This window comes from Adiantum capillus-veneris, chromosome 29 (assembly GCF_014529385.1).
Source record: "Adiantum capillus-veneris isolate H3 chromosome 29, ASM1452938v2, whole genome shotgun sequence".
Lineage (NCBI taxonomy): Eukaryota > Viridiplantae > Streptophyta > Polypodiopsida > Polypodiales > Pteridaceae > Adiantum > Adiantum capillus-veneris.
In genome coordinates, this window is record NC_140959.1 from 56295717 (window position 1) to 56313396 (window position 17680).

Below are 17680 nucleotides of genomic sequence, written 5' to 3' on the forward strand. Positions count from 1 at the left end.
GGTCTTTTGACTTTCCACTTTCATATGTCTTTTGATTTCCACCTTCATCTGTCTTTTCATTTCCTAAACTCACCCTTCACTTATGTATTTAATATGTTTTGAAATAACTTTTATTTTTGTGAGATTGGGGAGACCTAATTGTGCTGCGTATTCATTAATTTTTTAATAAGTTTTTATATGAGTTGGAAAGAAATGATAGTAAAGATTGGAGAGTATTTATAGTGTTTTAGTCTTTCATTCGTTCATGGTCATGAATGCACATGAGATAGAGTGTGAAAAACATGTGAGTATTGTTATCATACTTGTGTTGCATATTCATTATTTTTTAATAAATTTTTATATGACTTAGAAAGAAATTATATCAAAGATTGGAGAGTATTTTTAGTCTTTTAGCACAATAGAGAGAGGGTGAGGGTGGCAATGAAGGGGCCACATGGGGGAGAGAGAGAGAGAGAGAGAGAGAGAGAGAGAGAGAGAGAGAGATTTCATAATTGCCCTCAAAGGTCAAATATGGTTGATGTAACCAAAATAAACATATCGTGTGGGTGTGTGGAGCTAATAACTGATTCTTGAAGAATTGATGTGGAAATAAGCGCCACAATAGGGAGTCCACATTGTAGTTGGGAGAGCAATGTGTGTAGGGATAGCTTATGGCTAAAAGTGTGGGGAAACCAAGCTCTAATGTAATCAAAGCTGAGCACTCTAGTAGAGTTTGACTTTCAAATTTGCGAACTTTATGGGGACACACACACACACACACACACACACACACACGCACACACACAGAGAGAGAGAGAGAGAGAGAGAGAGGGAGAGATTGCATGGGAAACGGCGGTGCCACATGGAATGAGAGAGGGAGAGAGGAAGAGATGGTATCCGAATCTCCAAATTGCACTCTAGGCTTATAAAATAGCTTACAAAGCGACAACAACAATTCATACACCTTTCAAGATGGTCTATGGGACTGAGGCTATTGTTCCATGAGAAATTGTAATTCCCAATTTGGAATAGCTTCAAAGTATGATATGGATTTTAATGTTAATATGAGAAAAAGACTAAATGACTTGTTAGCCTTAAATGAGATCACAAAGAAGAATAACTTCAAACTATAATATGGATTTTAATGTTAATAGGATAAAGAGACGGGATGATTTGTTAGCCTCATATGAGACTAGAAAGAAGAATATTCCGGACAAAGAGATTGCTCAAAAAAGGAGAAAAGAAGATGAGATGCAAAGTGTTGAAGAAGCAAGATTGGTTCTATCATATCAATTCAATCCAAAGAAACTTGATATGAGGTCAATTGGGCGTTCTCAAATGGAAAAGTCAGAGTGAAGGACTTCGTTGGAGTGAGGCTTCCTAGAGTGGATAATGGAGCTAAGAACAAGGTCTATTACACCAAAGGTCCCATGGAGGAAGACTATGTTTTGATGCCAGTGATTCTAGTGTTCTTTGAGTGACTGATGAAGTTAGCCCCAAACATGCAACTAAAGGGAGTTTCATTGATGCTGACTAAGACTCTACGAGTGTGATGAAGTCAGCCCCAAACATACAAGTGAAGGGAGTTTCATTGATGCCGACTAAGACTCTACGAGCGTGGGATTGAGAAGACAAAAAACCATGGGAACAAGTTAGAAAGGGTGGATACAAATTTCGATGAACTTGTTAGAGCATATAAAGTGATTGGTGGGTTTGTTGCCGGGCATGTTGTCTCTTGGAATGCACTTATTGCATGGTACATTCACAACATAAGTAGGGCAAAGAAGTTCTTATCTGCTTTCATTGGATGGACTCACACAAGACTTTGTGATAAAGCTAGAAGAGTAATGCCACTCGTGAGTCCAATCATCTTGTCAATTGTTTATCCTCAAGTTTGCTCTGTTTTATAGGTACTTTATGTATACTCATTAGAGATTTTTATACCACAAAGAATGCGTCTAGCAGATGAAGAGATTTAGGTATGCATTCTATGGTCCAAGGTTTTTGGTACCAAACAGAAGTAATCATCCATCTATTTTACACATTTCTTCATGAACTCGCTTCCAAAAGTAGAAGCCCAAACCAAGCTTCTAAGAGCAGGAGTTGCCCATGCTACTAGGAGAGAATAGCACCACCTTTATCTGCACATTCCTTTGATGGTGATGTGTGTAGTATGCCTAACTCACCTAATTTGTAGTATCTATATGCAAAAATGTGTCTAATCTACTAACATAATATGGCGGAAGGGGGAGCCCTTTACAGGTGTCACAATCTACGACTTGAAGGCTAAAGTCCAAAACAAAAACAAGCCCCTTTGCATGCGATAAAGAGGGAGAGAGGGAGAGCCGTATCTACTAACATAATATGGCAGAAGGAAGAGCCCTTTACAGGTGTCGCAATCTGTGACCTGAAAGCTAAAGTCTAAAACAAAAACAAGCCCCTTTGCACGCGATAAAAAGGGAAAGAGGGGGAGAGAGAGAGGCGTCCTCCGCTGTACTAGTTCTATATAAGGTCATAGGTATTCATTTTAGTGCTTGTGCTTGTGCTTGTGCTTGCAAAGGACGATAGACAATTTGATCCTAGATGTTTTATAACCTTGACTCATAACAACGCCTTTAGGACCCCTTCAATGACTGTGATAGTGCTCCATACCATATGCGCTTACTAAAAAGCCCGTTTGCAAGAAAATTGGCCGGAGACCGGTGCCTCAACCCCACAGGTTTGAAGAAGAGGAACAGAAATTTGAACACATCGTCGAGCTCTAAACTAGTTCTGCTCCTCCTCCTCCTCCTCGTCGTCCTCCTTCTCTTCTCTTCTCTTCTCTCTCTCTCTCTCTCTCTGTCTGCCATGGAAGTAGGTCCTGCGCAAGTCCCAACTAGCTTCGGAAGAGAACTCAGAGCCTGCTTACGCTGCCGACTTGTTAAGACATACGACCAGGCAAGTTCCTTTTTTTTTTTTCTTATCACTGTCTCAGCGTTAAAAGTTACTCCGTCCCTCAAAACCCTAATTTTTAAAGTGGCATCTTCAGGCAAATCAATGACGTACTTTTTTTGGTAAGCAGGCGTGCATAATGGCTATCATGTTGTAATCATGCAATTATTGCACCGTTGTTCTGGGAGAGCTTCACGCAGTCATTTTAGCTTTAGTGCAGGTCTTCTTGGCATTTATAATGCTTTTCATCCAGCATAACTTGGACATGAGTATCCATCCCCTCTGCATTTGTCCATCTTCTACAGCTGCGGTCTTTGCACTGCAGCAGCCTACTTACGATGCCTATTTTCGTATGGGCTCAGCAGCATTCATCATCATTTTGGAGCTTGATAATCCACCCTCAAGAAAGCATTCCAATCTCTTTTCGTGTTTCTTAAGCACTCACTTTTGTTTCGCCACCCTCATACATTGGTTAGACCACTTCTTTGCATTTACCCTGTGAATTTTTTGGCTGCCGCTGATAGCTTTGTCAGGACTCTAAGGAAAGTTGGATAGTTCTTTTTGATAGTTTTACGGTAACTTTAGATGGTTTTTGTGCATTTTCCAGTTCAAAGATGTTGGTTGTGAGAATTGCCAGTTTTTCAGTATGGAGCATGATCATGATCGAGTACTTGAGTGTACGACACCTACATTCTCCGGGTACGCTTGCTTCAAATTCAGAATGTGATATTTGTGAATCTCTAAGTATAGGATGTAACAATACATGAAATACTACGACTGCTTAGGTAGAAATACACTATGCAAGTCAAAACTTACCAGTAGAGCAGAGAGAAGGGGAGACGGTGCATGAGAGATAAGACGAAAAGCCAGAGTCAAGCCATTAGTCAAATGGATCTGTACACAATGCCTTTATTATACTAGTGGACTGCCTTCTTCTCCTAGGCAGCTCCAGTTCAGTGCCCCCGATGGTTCTTCCTTTTGATCTCCCTTGGCAGATTTCTTGGTGATGCTATTTGATTCTTACCGATCATCTTCGTCATCGATTGTTACCCTTCTCTCGTGCTTCCTCAGCTCCATGGTTGTAGATGGTATTAGTTCTTGGGCTTTGGCCTTGAGCAGCTGCCTTTTGGCAGCCATCTGAGTATTGTGATTAGGCATCGATACTGCTGGTGGCCTTCCGTTCATCTTGGAATTTTGGAGTATAGTTGTACACATTATTTTTGGTGTGTGTCAGGCAGTTGCCATCTTCTCTCTTCATGAGGTGGCAAGGGCACTTTTTACTTTCTTTAGCAGAGGGGCCTTTTTCAGTTCTTTAGTTATATCCATTTTTCAATTTCTACCTTGGAGAATGCTATGCATTTTAGTTATGTACTTATCCTTAGAATTGGCACCATTTAAGCATTCGTAATGTCAGGTGCAACGGAATTGAAATGGTGAAGATCTTAGTTTTACACTTCCACAAATCCTTTTGTTTCTTTCCTTGCGTTAGTGATTCCTTTTAGCTTATATGATGGTTCCTTTTACTTTTCCCAGGAGAGCACCCGATGGGGTTCCAACCAACGCTCTCAAGGCCCTCCATACCGTTGCCGATGTGTTTGCTTTTGATTGATTATTCTGTAAATGGAATGTACAGACATGCAATACCTCAAGTGCAGACTCTACTGACTCGAATGGTGAATGTCACCGCGGTGAGGTCTTCCAAATTGGGTCACAAAATTGTTGGTATTAATCCTCCTAGGATTCTAGACACTCCTACTTAGGAAGAAGGGAAAAACTGGCTCTGAAAGTTGATGAAGCATGTCTGGCATACAAAGCCATGTGCACGTTAACTCCCCTCCTGCCTAAGGTGAGGTACTGGTATACATAAAAAATGAGGTTCTCCTCACTAACATTTGTATAGTTAGGGCTATAGTATTGAGAGTCGTGTGGCAGTCTAGAAATGAGATACTCTTTCAAAAAAGTGCAAGCCTCTTAACAAAGCCATGTGCACGTTAACTCCCCTCCTGCCTAAGGTGAGGTACTGGTATACATAAAAAATGAGGTTCTCCTCACTAACATTTGTATAGTTAGGGCTATAGTATTGAGAGCCGTGTGGCAGTCTAGAAATGAGATACTCTTTCAAAAAAAGTGCAAGCCTCTTGACATTAACATAGTTTTAGAAACTTGCTGGTGGTAGCTCATTAATAGAAGGAATCAACATTGTGAGTAAGTGGAGGGTGCATTATCATGTACTTTTTGATGAGAACCCTCTGGAAAGGATATGCCACGGTTGTTTGTAACATTTTGTGATTGAGAGAGAGAGAGAGAGAGAGAGAGAGAGAGAGAGAGAGAGAGAGAGAGAGTCTCTTGAACCAGTCAACCTTGGCAATGAATAACTGACTGTGTATACAATGGAGGCGAGGGCTTGCTTATATAGCAAGCTCAGTAAATTGCCCTACCGAAGACTTTGACAAATAAGTAAAATAAATACCTAAAAGCCAAACTAAATAATAAAAGCTAGACCGAAAACTTGAAGGTAAAGTTCTAATATTCAAGGAGTATCTGGTACTATCTGCTAGGTCCTCCTCCTCCATCCACTTCGCAACCAATGCTGGATAGTTCTTGAATTTCACTAAGAACGGCCGTATCACCTTTCACTTTCCTTTCCTTGTAAGCAAGTATCAGAAACTTGCTGGTGGCAGCTCATTAATAGAAGGAATCAACATTGTGAGTAAGTGGAGGGTGCATTATCATGTACTTTTTGATGAGAACCCTCTGGAAAGGATATGCCACGGCTGTTTGTAACATTTTGTGATTAAGAGAGAGAGAGAGAGAGAGAGAGAGAGAGAGAGAGAGAGAGAGAGAGAGAGAGAGAGAGTCTCTTGAACCAGTCAACCTTGGCAATGAATAACTGACTGTGTATACAATGGAGGCGAGGGCTTGCTTATATAGCAAGCTCAGTAAATTGCCCTACCGAAGACTTTGACAAATAAGTAAAATAAATACCTAAAAGCCAAACTAAATAATAAAAGCTAGACCGAAAACTTGAAGGTAAAGTTCTAATATTCAAGGAGTATCTGGTACTATCTGCTAGGTCCTCCAGGCTCCTCCATCCACTTCGCAACCAATGCTGGATAGTTCTTGAATTTCACTAAGAACGGCCGTATCACCTTTCACTTTCCTTTCCTTGTGAGCAAGTATCTGTTCGAGAACGAGTATATCCTCGCTCTCTTCTACTTCAGGTTTCTCCTCAGGCTCCCTGTCGACTGGCACCTCACCCTTGAAAGGTTTCAAGAGACTCACATGAAAAGCATTGTGAATCTTCCAAGTATCTGGCAACTTCAGTCCGAAGGATACATCATTTATCTGCTCTTCAATATGGAACGGGCTATAGTACCGCATTCTTAGCTTTGGGAAAAGTAGCTCCTTTCCCTAAAGAGCACCCAATCATCTTTCTTCAGCTGCAAGTCGCGTCGATTCTTTTCGGCTGCCTTCTTATGCCGTGCTTGAGACTTCTCAAGAGCCTCGCGAACCTTGGCAAAAGCAATGTTCAAATCTCTCGTATACTGGTCCTCTTCAAAAATCTTATCTTGGGTCTGGGGAATTCTCTGAACTGCCAACCGATTCCCTTTTAACTTTCTTTCCTTGTGCCCTGGGACGTGTGGGTAGCTTCGCTAGCTTCCCCGGTCCATTGGCACGTCAATCTCAATCATCGGAACCTTGAGTCGCAATATCATCTGATCCCCTTTCTTCGGAATCCTCTGATGAACTTGCATATGGTTCCCTTAGTTCGTCGGAACCTTCGGATGTGCTACCATCTGATTTTCGAGAATCCTGTGATGAGCTGTCATCTGATTCTCGTGATTCATTCTCTTCAATGTCAGACTCTTGCCCTGCTGAGGTGGTACTATCTTGTTTGTAGGATAAGTCAATGAGCAGGCATTCATTCCAAATCGTAGCTCAGCATGTTCCGTAAGTCTCCGAATAGAGTCAGATTTTTACTTTAGACAATATTCTCGAATCTCTTTTGGCAAACCAAAACCGCTCAATCTAGTCTCTCAAAGTAATCTTCCGAAACGATGACACTGGCAAATAAGTATCCCAAAACCTCTGGCAGTAGTCATTCAATGTATCTCTCTTAGTTATTCTCAAGTGATGGCAAGCCGTGAGGGATACTTTTCCCATTAAGTCTTCTGATCCGAAATGTAAGACTTCAACAAATTTAAAACCACTGAATTGGCTATCTCAAATTGCCCGTCTGTCTGTGGGTGGAACGAGGACGAGAACTCCAACCGTGTGCCAATGTTCTCCCAGATTGCCCTCCAAAACAAACTAGTAAATGGGGATCTCTTTCTGAAACAATGGACTCATGCATCCCATGTAACCGGAAAATCTGTGAGAAACAGTTTCCCCAAATGATCGGGCTTAACTATCTTCTTTACTGAATGAAGTGGGCCTGTTTACTGGATCTGTCAATGATTGTCCAAATGCCATCTTGCCCACTTTGAGTCTTGGGAAGATTAAAAAAAAAATCCATGGCAATGCTTTCCCAAGGACGGGAGAAAATGGGTAAAAGGTTGTAGAAGTCTTGGTGCCTTATGCTTGTCAAACCTGACCTTTTGGCATACTAAGCAATTGCGAACAAACTCGTCTACATCCTTTTTGAGCCTCGGCCAGTAAAAGTAACGCTCAACACCCTTCAAGGTGGTATCCATGCCGCAGTGGCTTGAAAAAGGTGGACAATGGCACTCTGTCAAAACCTTTTCCCTCAAAGGCTGTGTAACACACATCGTTTTCCGCCGTCGTGTATGGAATAGCCTGCAACTCTCTCTTCACTGTGGTGAAAGATATCTGCAAAATCAGGATTTGTGGCGTACTGATCTACCATATCCTCGAAGCTTCGATGAACTATCACTGAAATAGCCAGTAAATTCTTCTGTTCCTGAACATGGACTTTCTGGAAATGAAACTGTGACAGGATGTTAGCCCACCTCATGTGCTGCTTCGGCGACAAGAAGTAGCGTAAACTCTGATGGTCTGTAAAGACGGTAAAATCAGCTCCGAGTAGAAAGTGTTGCCATTGTGAAGAGCTCTTTCTCGTAAATCTGTGCAACCATTTCAGGACGTGAAAACATCCTGCTCTCATAAGCAATGACATGGCCTTCTTGCATTAAGACTGCTCCCAGATTGCGACCACAAGCATCATAGCAAACGTCGAATTTCTTTTGCAAGTCTGGCAAGGCCTATGAGAGAGCGCGTGTGCGGAAGCGTGAGAGAGGGGAGAGAGAGAGAGACAGTAGACACCAAAACGCTGATATGGGGAAAGGGGGCGATTAGCCCCCCACTGACTACCAGAGCAAGAAGATCCGTACACAATAACCAGATGATCTCTGTGTGATGAGATGTGGAAGTGGGCACCCCTTTGGCCATCTTACTGTTTCTATGGGTCGCCCACCTTTGTCCCACTTCCACTTCCACGCCCATCTTACTACTTCTATCATTATTTTGGAGGAGTCTATAACTTTCCAGTGAACATTTTTTGAGTCGTCCGTCAGACCAAGGAAGTGATCCACCTTCTAGATCAAGAGGGTGACATGGTGTTTGTTGTTCAATCACCATAGAAGGTATGGATAGTAACGTTTGCTCAATTGCTTTGATAAGACATCTCAAGATCAAGAGAGCTAGGGGGTGAATTGGTGCACAATTTGGTTAGGGAATACGTCCACATGTGTGCCAATGTCAGGACTCATGAATGGGGAAATATCAGCATGGAAGCTAGTTTTACTGCTTTTCAGATCGTCTGTGTTCTAGTTCACTGCGCTTGACTTGGATGGACAAAGAGTATGCCCTGTGTGGACTGATTTGATGAATTTCTGCAGGCTAATATCTTCCATGGAACCAACGGCAAGCTGGGCAGCACGCTGGCTACGGATTAGTAAGCTTCATTTCTGCAAGCATGAAATAAATTGTAGAGAAACGAACTCTGTTGTGACTTGGTCTGTGCATTGCAGGCAGATTTGTTGCTGGATGTTATGCATTGTCGGTCTCAGGGATGCTCTCAGAGGAAATGCAGGTGTGCTCATTGTTGCATGCATTTCTGACCGTAGAAGACATTTTTCCCCTGGCTACTTAATATTTCTACCTGTATTCAATTTTCCAGGGCATCTGTGAATATAACAATGTGCAGTATGTGCCTCCAAGGTGAGCTTTGATTATCAGGGTACCACCAAAGACGAAGGCTGTGACCATTGCTTTACGAGGGGTAAAACCATAAACCTAGCAAGACTACAAGGAAGCGATAAAATTTAGCTTATCGCGGAGAATTGCATGATTCGTACTGGGTCAAGGATTCTACTGTTTGAATGAGCTGGTGGGTCAAGTCAGCTTTTCCTCTTTATGTCCACTGCTCGAGCCCAGATGTGTATAAAATAGATACTCGTGAAACCATTTTTGTTGCCAGTTAAAACTTTACTGTGGAATCATTAGCGTAATTAGAAAGAACGTTTTTGTGGTGTTGACTTTCTCTTAGAACACTCAGGATTGTTCCTACAACGTTAAAAGTTATCTTCTTCTTACAATTAGCGATTTCTGCGCTAGTGGACGTCCACTTTATCTTCAAGGCTTAGAAGGAAGGTGTCTTGGGCATCACTCAAACAGGGTTTCGAACAATGTTTAGGGCATGCATGGCAAGTCTTTCAATGTGAGTCATCGACATAGAAATCGTTTTGGACAAAGCAACAGTTGACACGTATAACATTGCTGTCATTTCGACTTGATCCTCATGTACACAAAACTGAAGAGGAATTTTTAGTTCTTGAGTTCATGTTTGACTTAAGTGGCATTTCATCAAGAAAGATGTTATGTCCATGTGCATGCAACATGTGTATGATGTGATGAGGAACAAGATAGCGACATGGTGGCTCCTTCAAAAGTGGAGTGTTGTGAATCCCGACAAACGTCCTGGGAGTACAGCAGGCCTTCTGATACACTCAACTCGACTGATTTGACATAGTTCAAGCGATGGTTATCTCGACAAAACTCTTAGGAGACTACAGTAGTTTCTCTAGGAATTATTGTCATTGCACCCAATTGCTCGTGTAGTGCACACCAGAAGGGTTGTGTGCTTAATGTAAGAGAGTTTGTGCGCATCATAAGACTTGCAGAATCGCCACGAAGTTTTGAGTGCAGCGGTGGTACATGATTCAATGCTCATTGAGACGCTTGAAAAGGTCTCTAGGTAATGTGCTCCAGTCCCGTCTGCATATCATTTAATATTTGGTGGTCTTATTGCTTTCTAGATGGTGGGCATTCAAGTCTATGGGACAAACTCAATACTCATTTGACAATACTATAATTGTGATCTTAAATTTAATAGCCTATATTGGTGAACGGTATACTCAAAAGGCTTTGTACCACTTAGGACCACAAATCTTCTACAATAGAGGGAGAATCAAAGTGATTTACCAGAGTCTAAATTTCATCTCGTAGGAGCTCAGTACAAGATTTAGTCCTTTTTTGTGGTGCACAGTCCTCGAATCAAATCACATACCATGGTGAGCCATACTAGCAAGGTGGGACTTTTTGAAGATGACTTGGATAAGTCGATGACAGCTTGCTGTAACGTACAACAAACTTAAGATGTGCATGCAAAATCACTTCTGAGCACTTTTGAGTACGAAAATGGCTTGCTTGTGTGGTGATGTTGGAGGTTGGGGATGTCGATGTCTCAATTAGAGCAACAAACATGCTTAATGTGAATCTTTGCATTGAGCAAGATAAATTACTGACGGTGCTATTGATGGGCATTTTTGTGAAGTTTTACATTGCAATATTCATCCACTAGATGCTAGTTTTTGGTCCTCACATGATCATCCATATGCTTTAGAAACTTAAGTAGCTATAACTTGCCCAGCTTAGGTATGATCAAATACTAAGACATGGAAAATAACTGAGGACATAATCATATTCATAAACCCAAAGATTCATAGTGAATTAGACAGCTTATATTTAATGGAGTTACGTGTTTTGGCGAACTCTTACGTACTCATTGGACTCTCAGGATTCTAACCTAGACTCCTTTCAAAAGAGTTGGGCCCAAATAATAGGAGTTATAAATTGATAGCTTTTTTTGTGATTGTCGGTTTAGTTAGTGATTGTCTTTGTTTTCTTGTTGGTGAGTTGCAACGTTCTTCACATTGTGAAATGTGCATAATTTTTGGGCAGCTCTTATTGATTTTAGGATGTTGTTCCCTCCACTTTTAACTTAGTCTTGTTTTGTTGATTAAGCTTCTTCTTTGAATGGAAATTTAGGTATTGGTTACCTTGGTTTTTTGGTTGTGAGAGTTGCAACATTCTTTATTAAGATAAACTTCTCAAGGTGAGTTGAACTTTTGTAGCTTCTTGAAAAAGTGGCATGTTCATTTTAGAAGCATGAATACGAGTGCTTTTGTTCATTGTGACACTTCTAACTTGCCATTTTGCTTGTTTGAGCTATTGGCTTGGTATTATAGCTCAGAAGGGGTAACAATAGTGGCATGGGTGAGTGGACGGGTTGTTTAAGATCCAAAGTTGCATCACTCCCTCATAGTACCCTTGAACTTCCAATGTGCCTTTCTAAATTCACCCTCGGGGAATGTGGTGTGGGCTCTTGGCTAGTGAGGTATTGGCCTAGGTTGCTTAAGTGGTGCTGTATGGTGGGTTGACATTGTGTCTTACTTGTAGGCTTAGTCCATGATTGAAGAAGATTTATTGGTGCTTTTTGTAGTTTCTTGGAAGATGATGCTTCATTGTCATTGCTCACTGTTAAGTAGGTTGATTGCAGAGCCTTTGTTGTGCTAAACTTGACCCAAGTGATAAAATAGCCTCTTTGGTGGGTGTTGCTTCAATTGGCTTGCGTTTGGATGGCTCCTCCCTTGGATATGAAGTAGACACTTGGTAGATGGGTATCATTAGACTCAATCTTGATGGACTCATTAAATTCGATTATGTAACATAGATTTGTCTTGAATTACAAGAGTGAAGCCTTGAGAGGTGGCATTTGCAAAGCTAGATAATGTTCTAAAAGATGATTCTAATGGTGTGGGTTTAAGATGATTGCAGCCATCATTGGAGACACCATTGACATGTGCTCCCACATGTCGTAGTGATGCAAGATTTAAAGGCATTCATTGCAGATTGCATGAGACTAAAGGTATCATAGAATTCTTCCCTTGTGGAGGTAAAGTTGATTTGAATTTCAATTTGATTTTGATCGCAAAATCTTTCTTGTTTTTGAAAAAAAAAGAGTATCTTTCTTCCACTTACTTGGCACATTCTTTCTTGATTTTAGTTGTATGCAATATAACTTACATTTTCTCCATTGATGACAAATGAGATCCGTTGTAAACAACCATGGTCAATATACACTTCCACACTAAAGATATATCAATAGAAAAGATTCCTAGCCCTCTTACCTCAAGTTGGTACTCATCCTTTTTGAACAAGAGAAATAAGTCTCTCCCTTTTCCTTTCTTGTGTGTAGGTTTGCAATCATATCATGCCTTACATTGACCTTTCCATACAAACATTCTATCAATGACTTGTAATCCAATCTCTAGCTTGTATACGCAATTGAAAGCACAATTATCACGCTGAAAATAATGCTCTCTAAGCAGTAACTGACACCCACAATCTGCTAGCTATCTCAGCAAGATTAAAGTGTGCGCGATCTTAGGAACATATTGCACAAGTTGTAGTGTAAAAGATGCACCTTTGGGTGATGGCAATTGTACATCTCATGCTCTTGCAATGTTAAATTTAGAACCATTGACCAAGTGCACACAACCAAGACTCCCACTAGAGAAAGTGCAAAACCACTCGCAACATGGTGAGATGTGGAAGATTGCATCCTCATTTAGCAACCAATAGGAAGAAATGTCACCTGTGCCAGACATATAAGCATGAGGAATGTTAGAGATAAATGTGACATCATTGTCACTCGCATACAAATCCAACTCTCTAGCATGTGTAAAAACCACATCTGCATCTTGCATACATCATTTCCTTTGCATCATACATCGAAAGTAACAACGCCTAATGCACTCTATGTGACCGCAATGCCAAGAACGCAAGTATCGGCATGAACGAGACCTCCATCGCTCACGAGTCATCTATACAGACTCTAAAATGTCACACATATTTGCTATAGATTGATGTCAAGAAACCAAACTATGGGGAGAAATCCTAGGAGAAATATGATAGAGTATCCCTATAAACTGAGTAAAAATGCATATGCAACCTGTAGCTCAACATAGCTCTACCAAAGAAACCTGCAAGACTTGTAACCTGTGACTACCTTGTAACTTGTAAGCACTAGACTCACAATCGGAATATCCATCGATCGAAAACAGTGCATACTATGTAATATCTAGCCACTATGAGCATACACCATAATTCACTCTTGTGAGAGTCTACAAGAACACTAAATCCGTGTTCGAAAGCGACCAGGTTGGTCAAAGTGAGAGTCAAAACAATCACTGTGAATGTGGGAGTCACACTCAACCTCTAAAGCATTAGAGAGTAAATTGTGAATACATAGAAACTATGGCAAGAATGTGAAAAATATAATGTATTTTTTTCCCTGTATAGGAAAATCTCAAAAAATCTCACAAAAAACAAGCATACACAAAAGCTGTGAAGCCCACTAGGCTATGCGCATAAATATAGATCAAATTTCTCATCGACAATCTGTCATACATCAAGTCAAACTGACTAAAATCTCTCCAAACATGATGAACAGAAGCAAGACAAATTTCCGACTTGCACAAAGCACATAAACCTATTAGAGACAAAATCGTCTCAAATCACAAATCCACATGAGTTATACATAAACCACTAAATCTATGGCAATAGAGCTCACTCCTCCACGAGTAGCTCTCCAAAAAATTCCACCTGCCTGCAAGCTGTACACCTATGAATATGAAACCTATGAACTACAACTAGCTCACATGTATCCACATATGGTATACATAATCGACAAGCACTAAACCAAGTGCTCCAACCTCTCTGAAATCCCACACAGTCTCAATGCGCACAAAATCGCATCCAGATGTGTATCAATAAAAAATCCCTATCCCAAATCAGCACTTGCATACATAAAAGCAGCTCCATAGTGTGTCATACATATCCAAAAACACGAACTACATAATGCTCTGCAGTGTAGGAGTCCAACTGTCAAAGCGTCTATGCGTAAAAATTAATTTAAGTTGCACATAAAATTCAGTGTTCACAACTTCAAAATTTTGATATTGCCAACACATTTGGAACGTTCAGAAACTCTGGAGTAGACTTTTAGATCATATAGATTCAAAGTCCGAGGGTGAGAGATACGTCGAAAACAATATTTTTTGGCTCAAAAATGCAAAGAAAACCTATTGCTACTGCATCTACTGTGATACAGAATAGAATTGCAAAATATGAAATTTTTCATTGCGTCTAAAATGAGCCAAAACCCCAACCTGAACTCTTGGATCATATCCATCGGATTCTATGTGATGGAGACATACAAAAAACAGTGTTTCGGAGTCCGAAAATAGCAAAATGAGCTACATAAATTATTTTTCTTGAATTTTCTTTGCTCTCTATGATGCAATGTCTAAGGTTTTTGTTGCTTCTCCCCACATGCTCTATACCACTTCAAGAACATGCCAATGCAGAAGTTGTGTGGTGCGGGTGCACGTGCGGTGACTATAGAGTGACAGACTGTGTGGGTGGAGTGCTCACTGCAAAGTGAGTGATAGACTGTGTGGGTGGGGTACTCATTGCAAAGTGAGTGAGACCCATTATTTTATGTAGAAAGGATAATGGAAGTGGTCAGTGAAGTTAGTGGGTGGCCAAACACACTGGACGTCTGGCCCTGAGGCCCTGAGGCAAAGCAGCGAGAATGCGCGCATAGTCCACTGTGGCATTCACACATAGCTACGAAAAAGCATATTGCTGCAATCTGCAGAGTTGTGTGATTGGTTGCAATAGGTGAGAACAAGCCATGAGTGGGGTGGACCTCCTTCAACATTCCAACAGTTGCATGCATGGTCTCTAGCCATTCTACCTTCATGTGAGTGAAGAGCATTATGGCGGCCATTGAAGAACACTTTGGAGGGTAGGGTCCGCAAGGCATTCTTTGCATGCGTTGAGTTCGAGCCAGGAGCCCGTATTTCTCAATAAAAACACTTCTCCAAGAACTTGCAAAGGAGAAATTTTAGAGGTATTTGGGCTATGTTTGCAGATTTTAACACTAAATTTCTCACTTTTTTGTTGGTTTCTCACATTTAAAATTTAAATTTAGAGGTAAATTTCAAAACTTATAGGTGGCATAACACTAAATCTAGGTTTTTTCTAACAACGGCCCGGCATGTATACAAGCTACACCTCAAAGCCACATAGATTCCCAACAACCAAATTTGCCGATTCTTGCCGGAATGTCATCTCTGATTGCACTTATTCAAGGCTATGTCTAACATGGGCAAGGACAGGAAGTTGTGGTTTGTTTTCTTTGAGTGCACTGTGAGGCTACTTTCCAAAATGCAATCACCTATCTTTGCGTTTTGAAGGCATTTAATTGCATGCATTAGATGCCGGTAGGATTTTTCAAAGGGGAGTATAAACCCTCCATCTTCATCGGTTGTGTGAGAAAGACCCATGCCATCACATGCTGAATTGAGCAAGCCATTAACTAGCTTTTGATATAGGATGTCCTCTCTTGGACTGCACTCATTGCATGATATGTTGTACATCTTCACACCAAATAACTCTATGCTATTTTTATTGGATCAAAGCTAGGGCCTTTTTTCAAATGGGATTACCTATGCTTGCATCTTGAAGCATATAGAACACAAGTAGTCATAGCATGACAAGTTGATGGCAAGATTTTGGCTTATGTGTCTCTCCCTCGCCTTGTTTAGCTACAAACTGTTGTAGAAGGCAATGGACACCGGTCGATCTCGACCAATATTATATGTTTAAGGCAGTAGGAGCTTCTTGCCATGTGGTGAGAACCACCCCCCCCCCCCCCACCCACACACACACACACACACACACCAGCTAAATCTCCTCTCTCGCTCCAATAGTGGCACTGCAAGGCCGAGGGCTAAATCTCCTCTCTCGCTCCGATAGTGGCACTGTAAGGCCGAGGCATTGGTGGTGTGGGGCATGCGCTATCAATAGTGACAACTCCAGTGGGAAGTGCCAACTAGACTCGACTTGGAAGTTGATTACTCTTGTGAGTTGGCCTTGTTGCAAATTAATGTGACCTACTTTGTGAGAATAGGGTCTTCAAATAGCTATGGTGAAAGCTATTTGAAGACCCTATTCTCATGCTAGACCTGCATATACATAAGTAGATGCTTACTTAATGTCCTTCTTTGCAAGGAATGGGAAGGAAAAAAAATTGTATCAAACTGTCCACAATTGCTCCCAAGAATTCCATGCTTAAATAAGGCCTTATGTAGATCAAAACACAACAAATACATGGTTTTCAATCATCAATACCATATGGGTTTTGTTACAAATTGTTGCCTTATGTAGATCAAAAGAAAACAACTACATGGTTTTCAATCATCAATACCATTTAGGTTTTGTTGCAAATTGTTCCTTTTCTAAGTTACAACAATAGAGTTAGGAACTTATCACACTGTTAGCAAGCTTTATGTATAGGTAGGGCTTTTACGTCACTTTTTTGACACCAGGTTGTCATCCTTGTGTCACTATGGTCACACCATATATGTGACGATCCTAATAATGCATTTGGTATCCCTCTTATGAAATACATGCATTTTATACGCAATGCAAATGGCTCATACACACAATGTTATGAGCTGGAAAAATCAAGCCATCCTTATCTGCATACAAATTGTCTACTTCTATTACTTCAAGCAAGTTTGGAAATCTAGGAACCAACATGTTTTAGAAAATGACAACTCGATGGCCTATTTCAAAGAGATAATTCAAGAAAATAGGGAAATTATCGTCTCTATTGGAAACCACAAGAAGTCTAAAGAATGGGCTCAAGCAATCCAAGCCATTACGGTTCTGGTATCAACGAGTCCACAAAATTTATCTATCTTGTAGTTCTCGTCTGCGAAGGGTTGTGTAGATCTAAAGTGTATGATGTGACTCCTCAAGGCACCCAATGTGCTTGAGGTTATTGTATGTTTCTTCCTGGCTTAATACAATACATCTACTCACAATTGTGAGTATGGCAAAAAAAAAAGGGCCATGCTCCAAAATCTTGGGCAAATGAAAGTATTTTTACAAGCATACAAAGTTTTACCTTACAAAGTATGCATGCTAATGAATATTTGATGTGGGAATATGGCATTCACACAAGTCACAAAATGCTAAAGGAGCAACAAAAACTTCAGGGAGAATTTGAAGTTTTCTAATACTAGGGATGTATTGTTCAAAGACAAGGAAGGAAAGTGGTGTGTGGATGTTTTGGAATGCTTGTGTTTGTGTACACATGATTGTCTCCTTTGTTATCTCTCTATGACTCCAAAACTTTGCCTTTGAGACAGATCGGCCGTGCTAATGACTGGTATGAATGTTGCTACATTCCAATTATTCATGGATGAAGGTATCATGGCCTAACATTTCTTGTCAATGCTAAGCTCATATTCTTGAAGCAAGAGCTTAGGTTCATTTTTCACTTCCTTTATCACTACACGACTAAGAGTGCTATATACATATATACTAGGGCTTTTTTGGCGATAAAATTAATATAACCTCTAAAATTTCCATGGTGAAGAACAAAACACTT

General features: G+C 40.7%; 1 protein-coding gene across 1 annotated transcript; it reads left to right on the forward strand.

Moving 5' to 3' along the window:
- The first annotated feature begins 2624 nt into the window (after positions 1-2624).
- On the forward strand, positions 2625-9404 carry LOC147419231 (transcription elongation factor SPT4 homolog 1-like). The gene is made up of 5 exons (XM_086506002.1): positions 2625-2916; positions 3518-3609; positions 8769-8824; positions 8901-8962; positions 9050-9404. The coding sequence occupies exons 1-5, from the start codon at positions 2635-2637 to the stop codon at positions 9092-9094; spliced, it is 537 nt and encodes a 178-aa protein (XP_086362128.1). The 5' UTR covers positions 2625-2634; the 3' UTR covers positions 9095-9404.
- The last annotated feature ends 8276 nt before the right edge of the window (positions 9405-17680 follow it).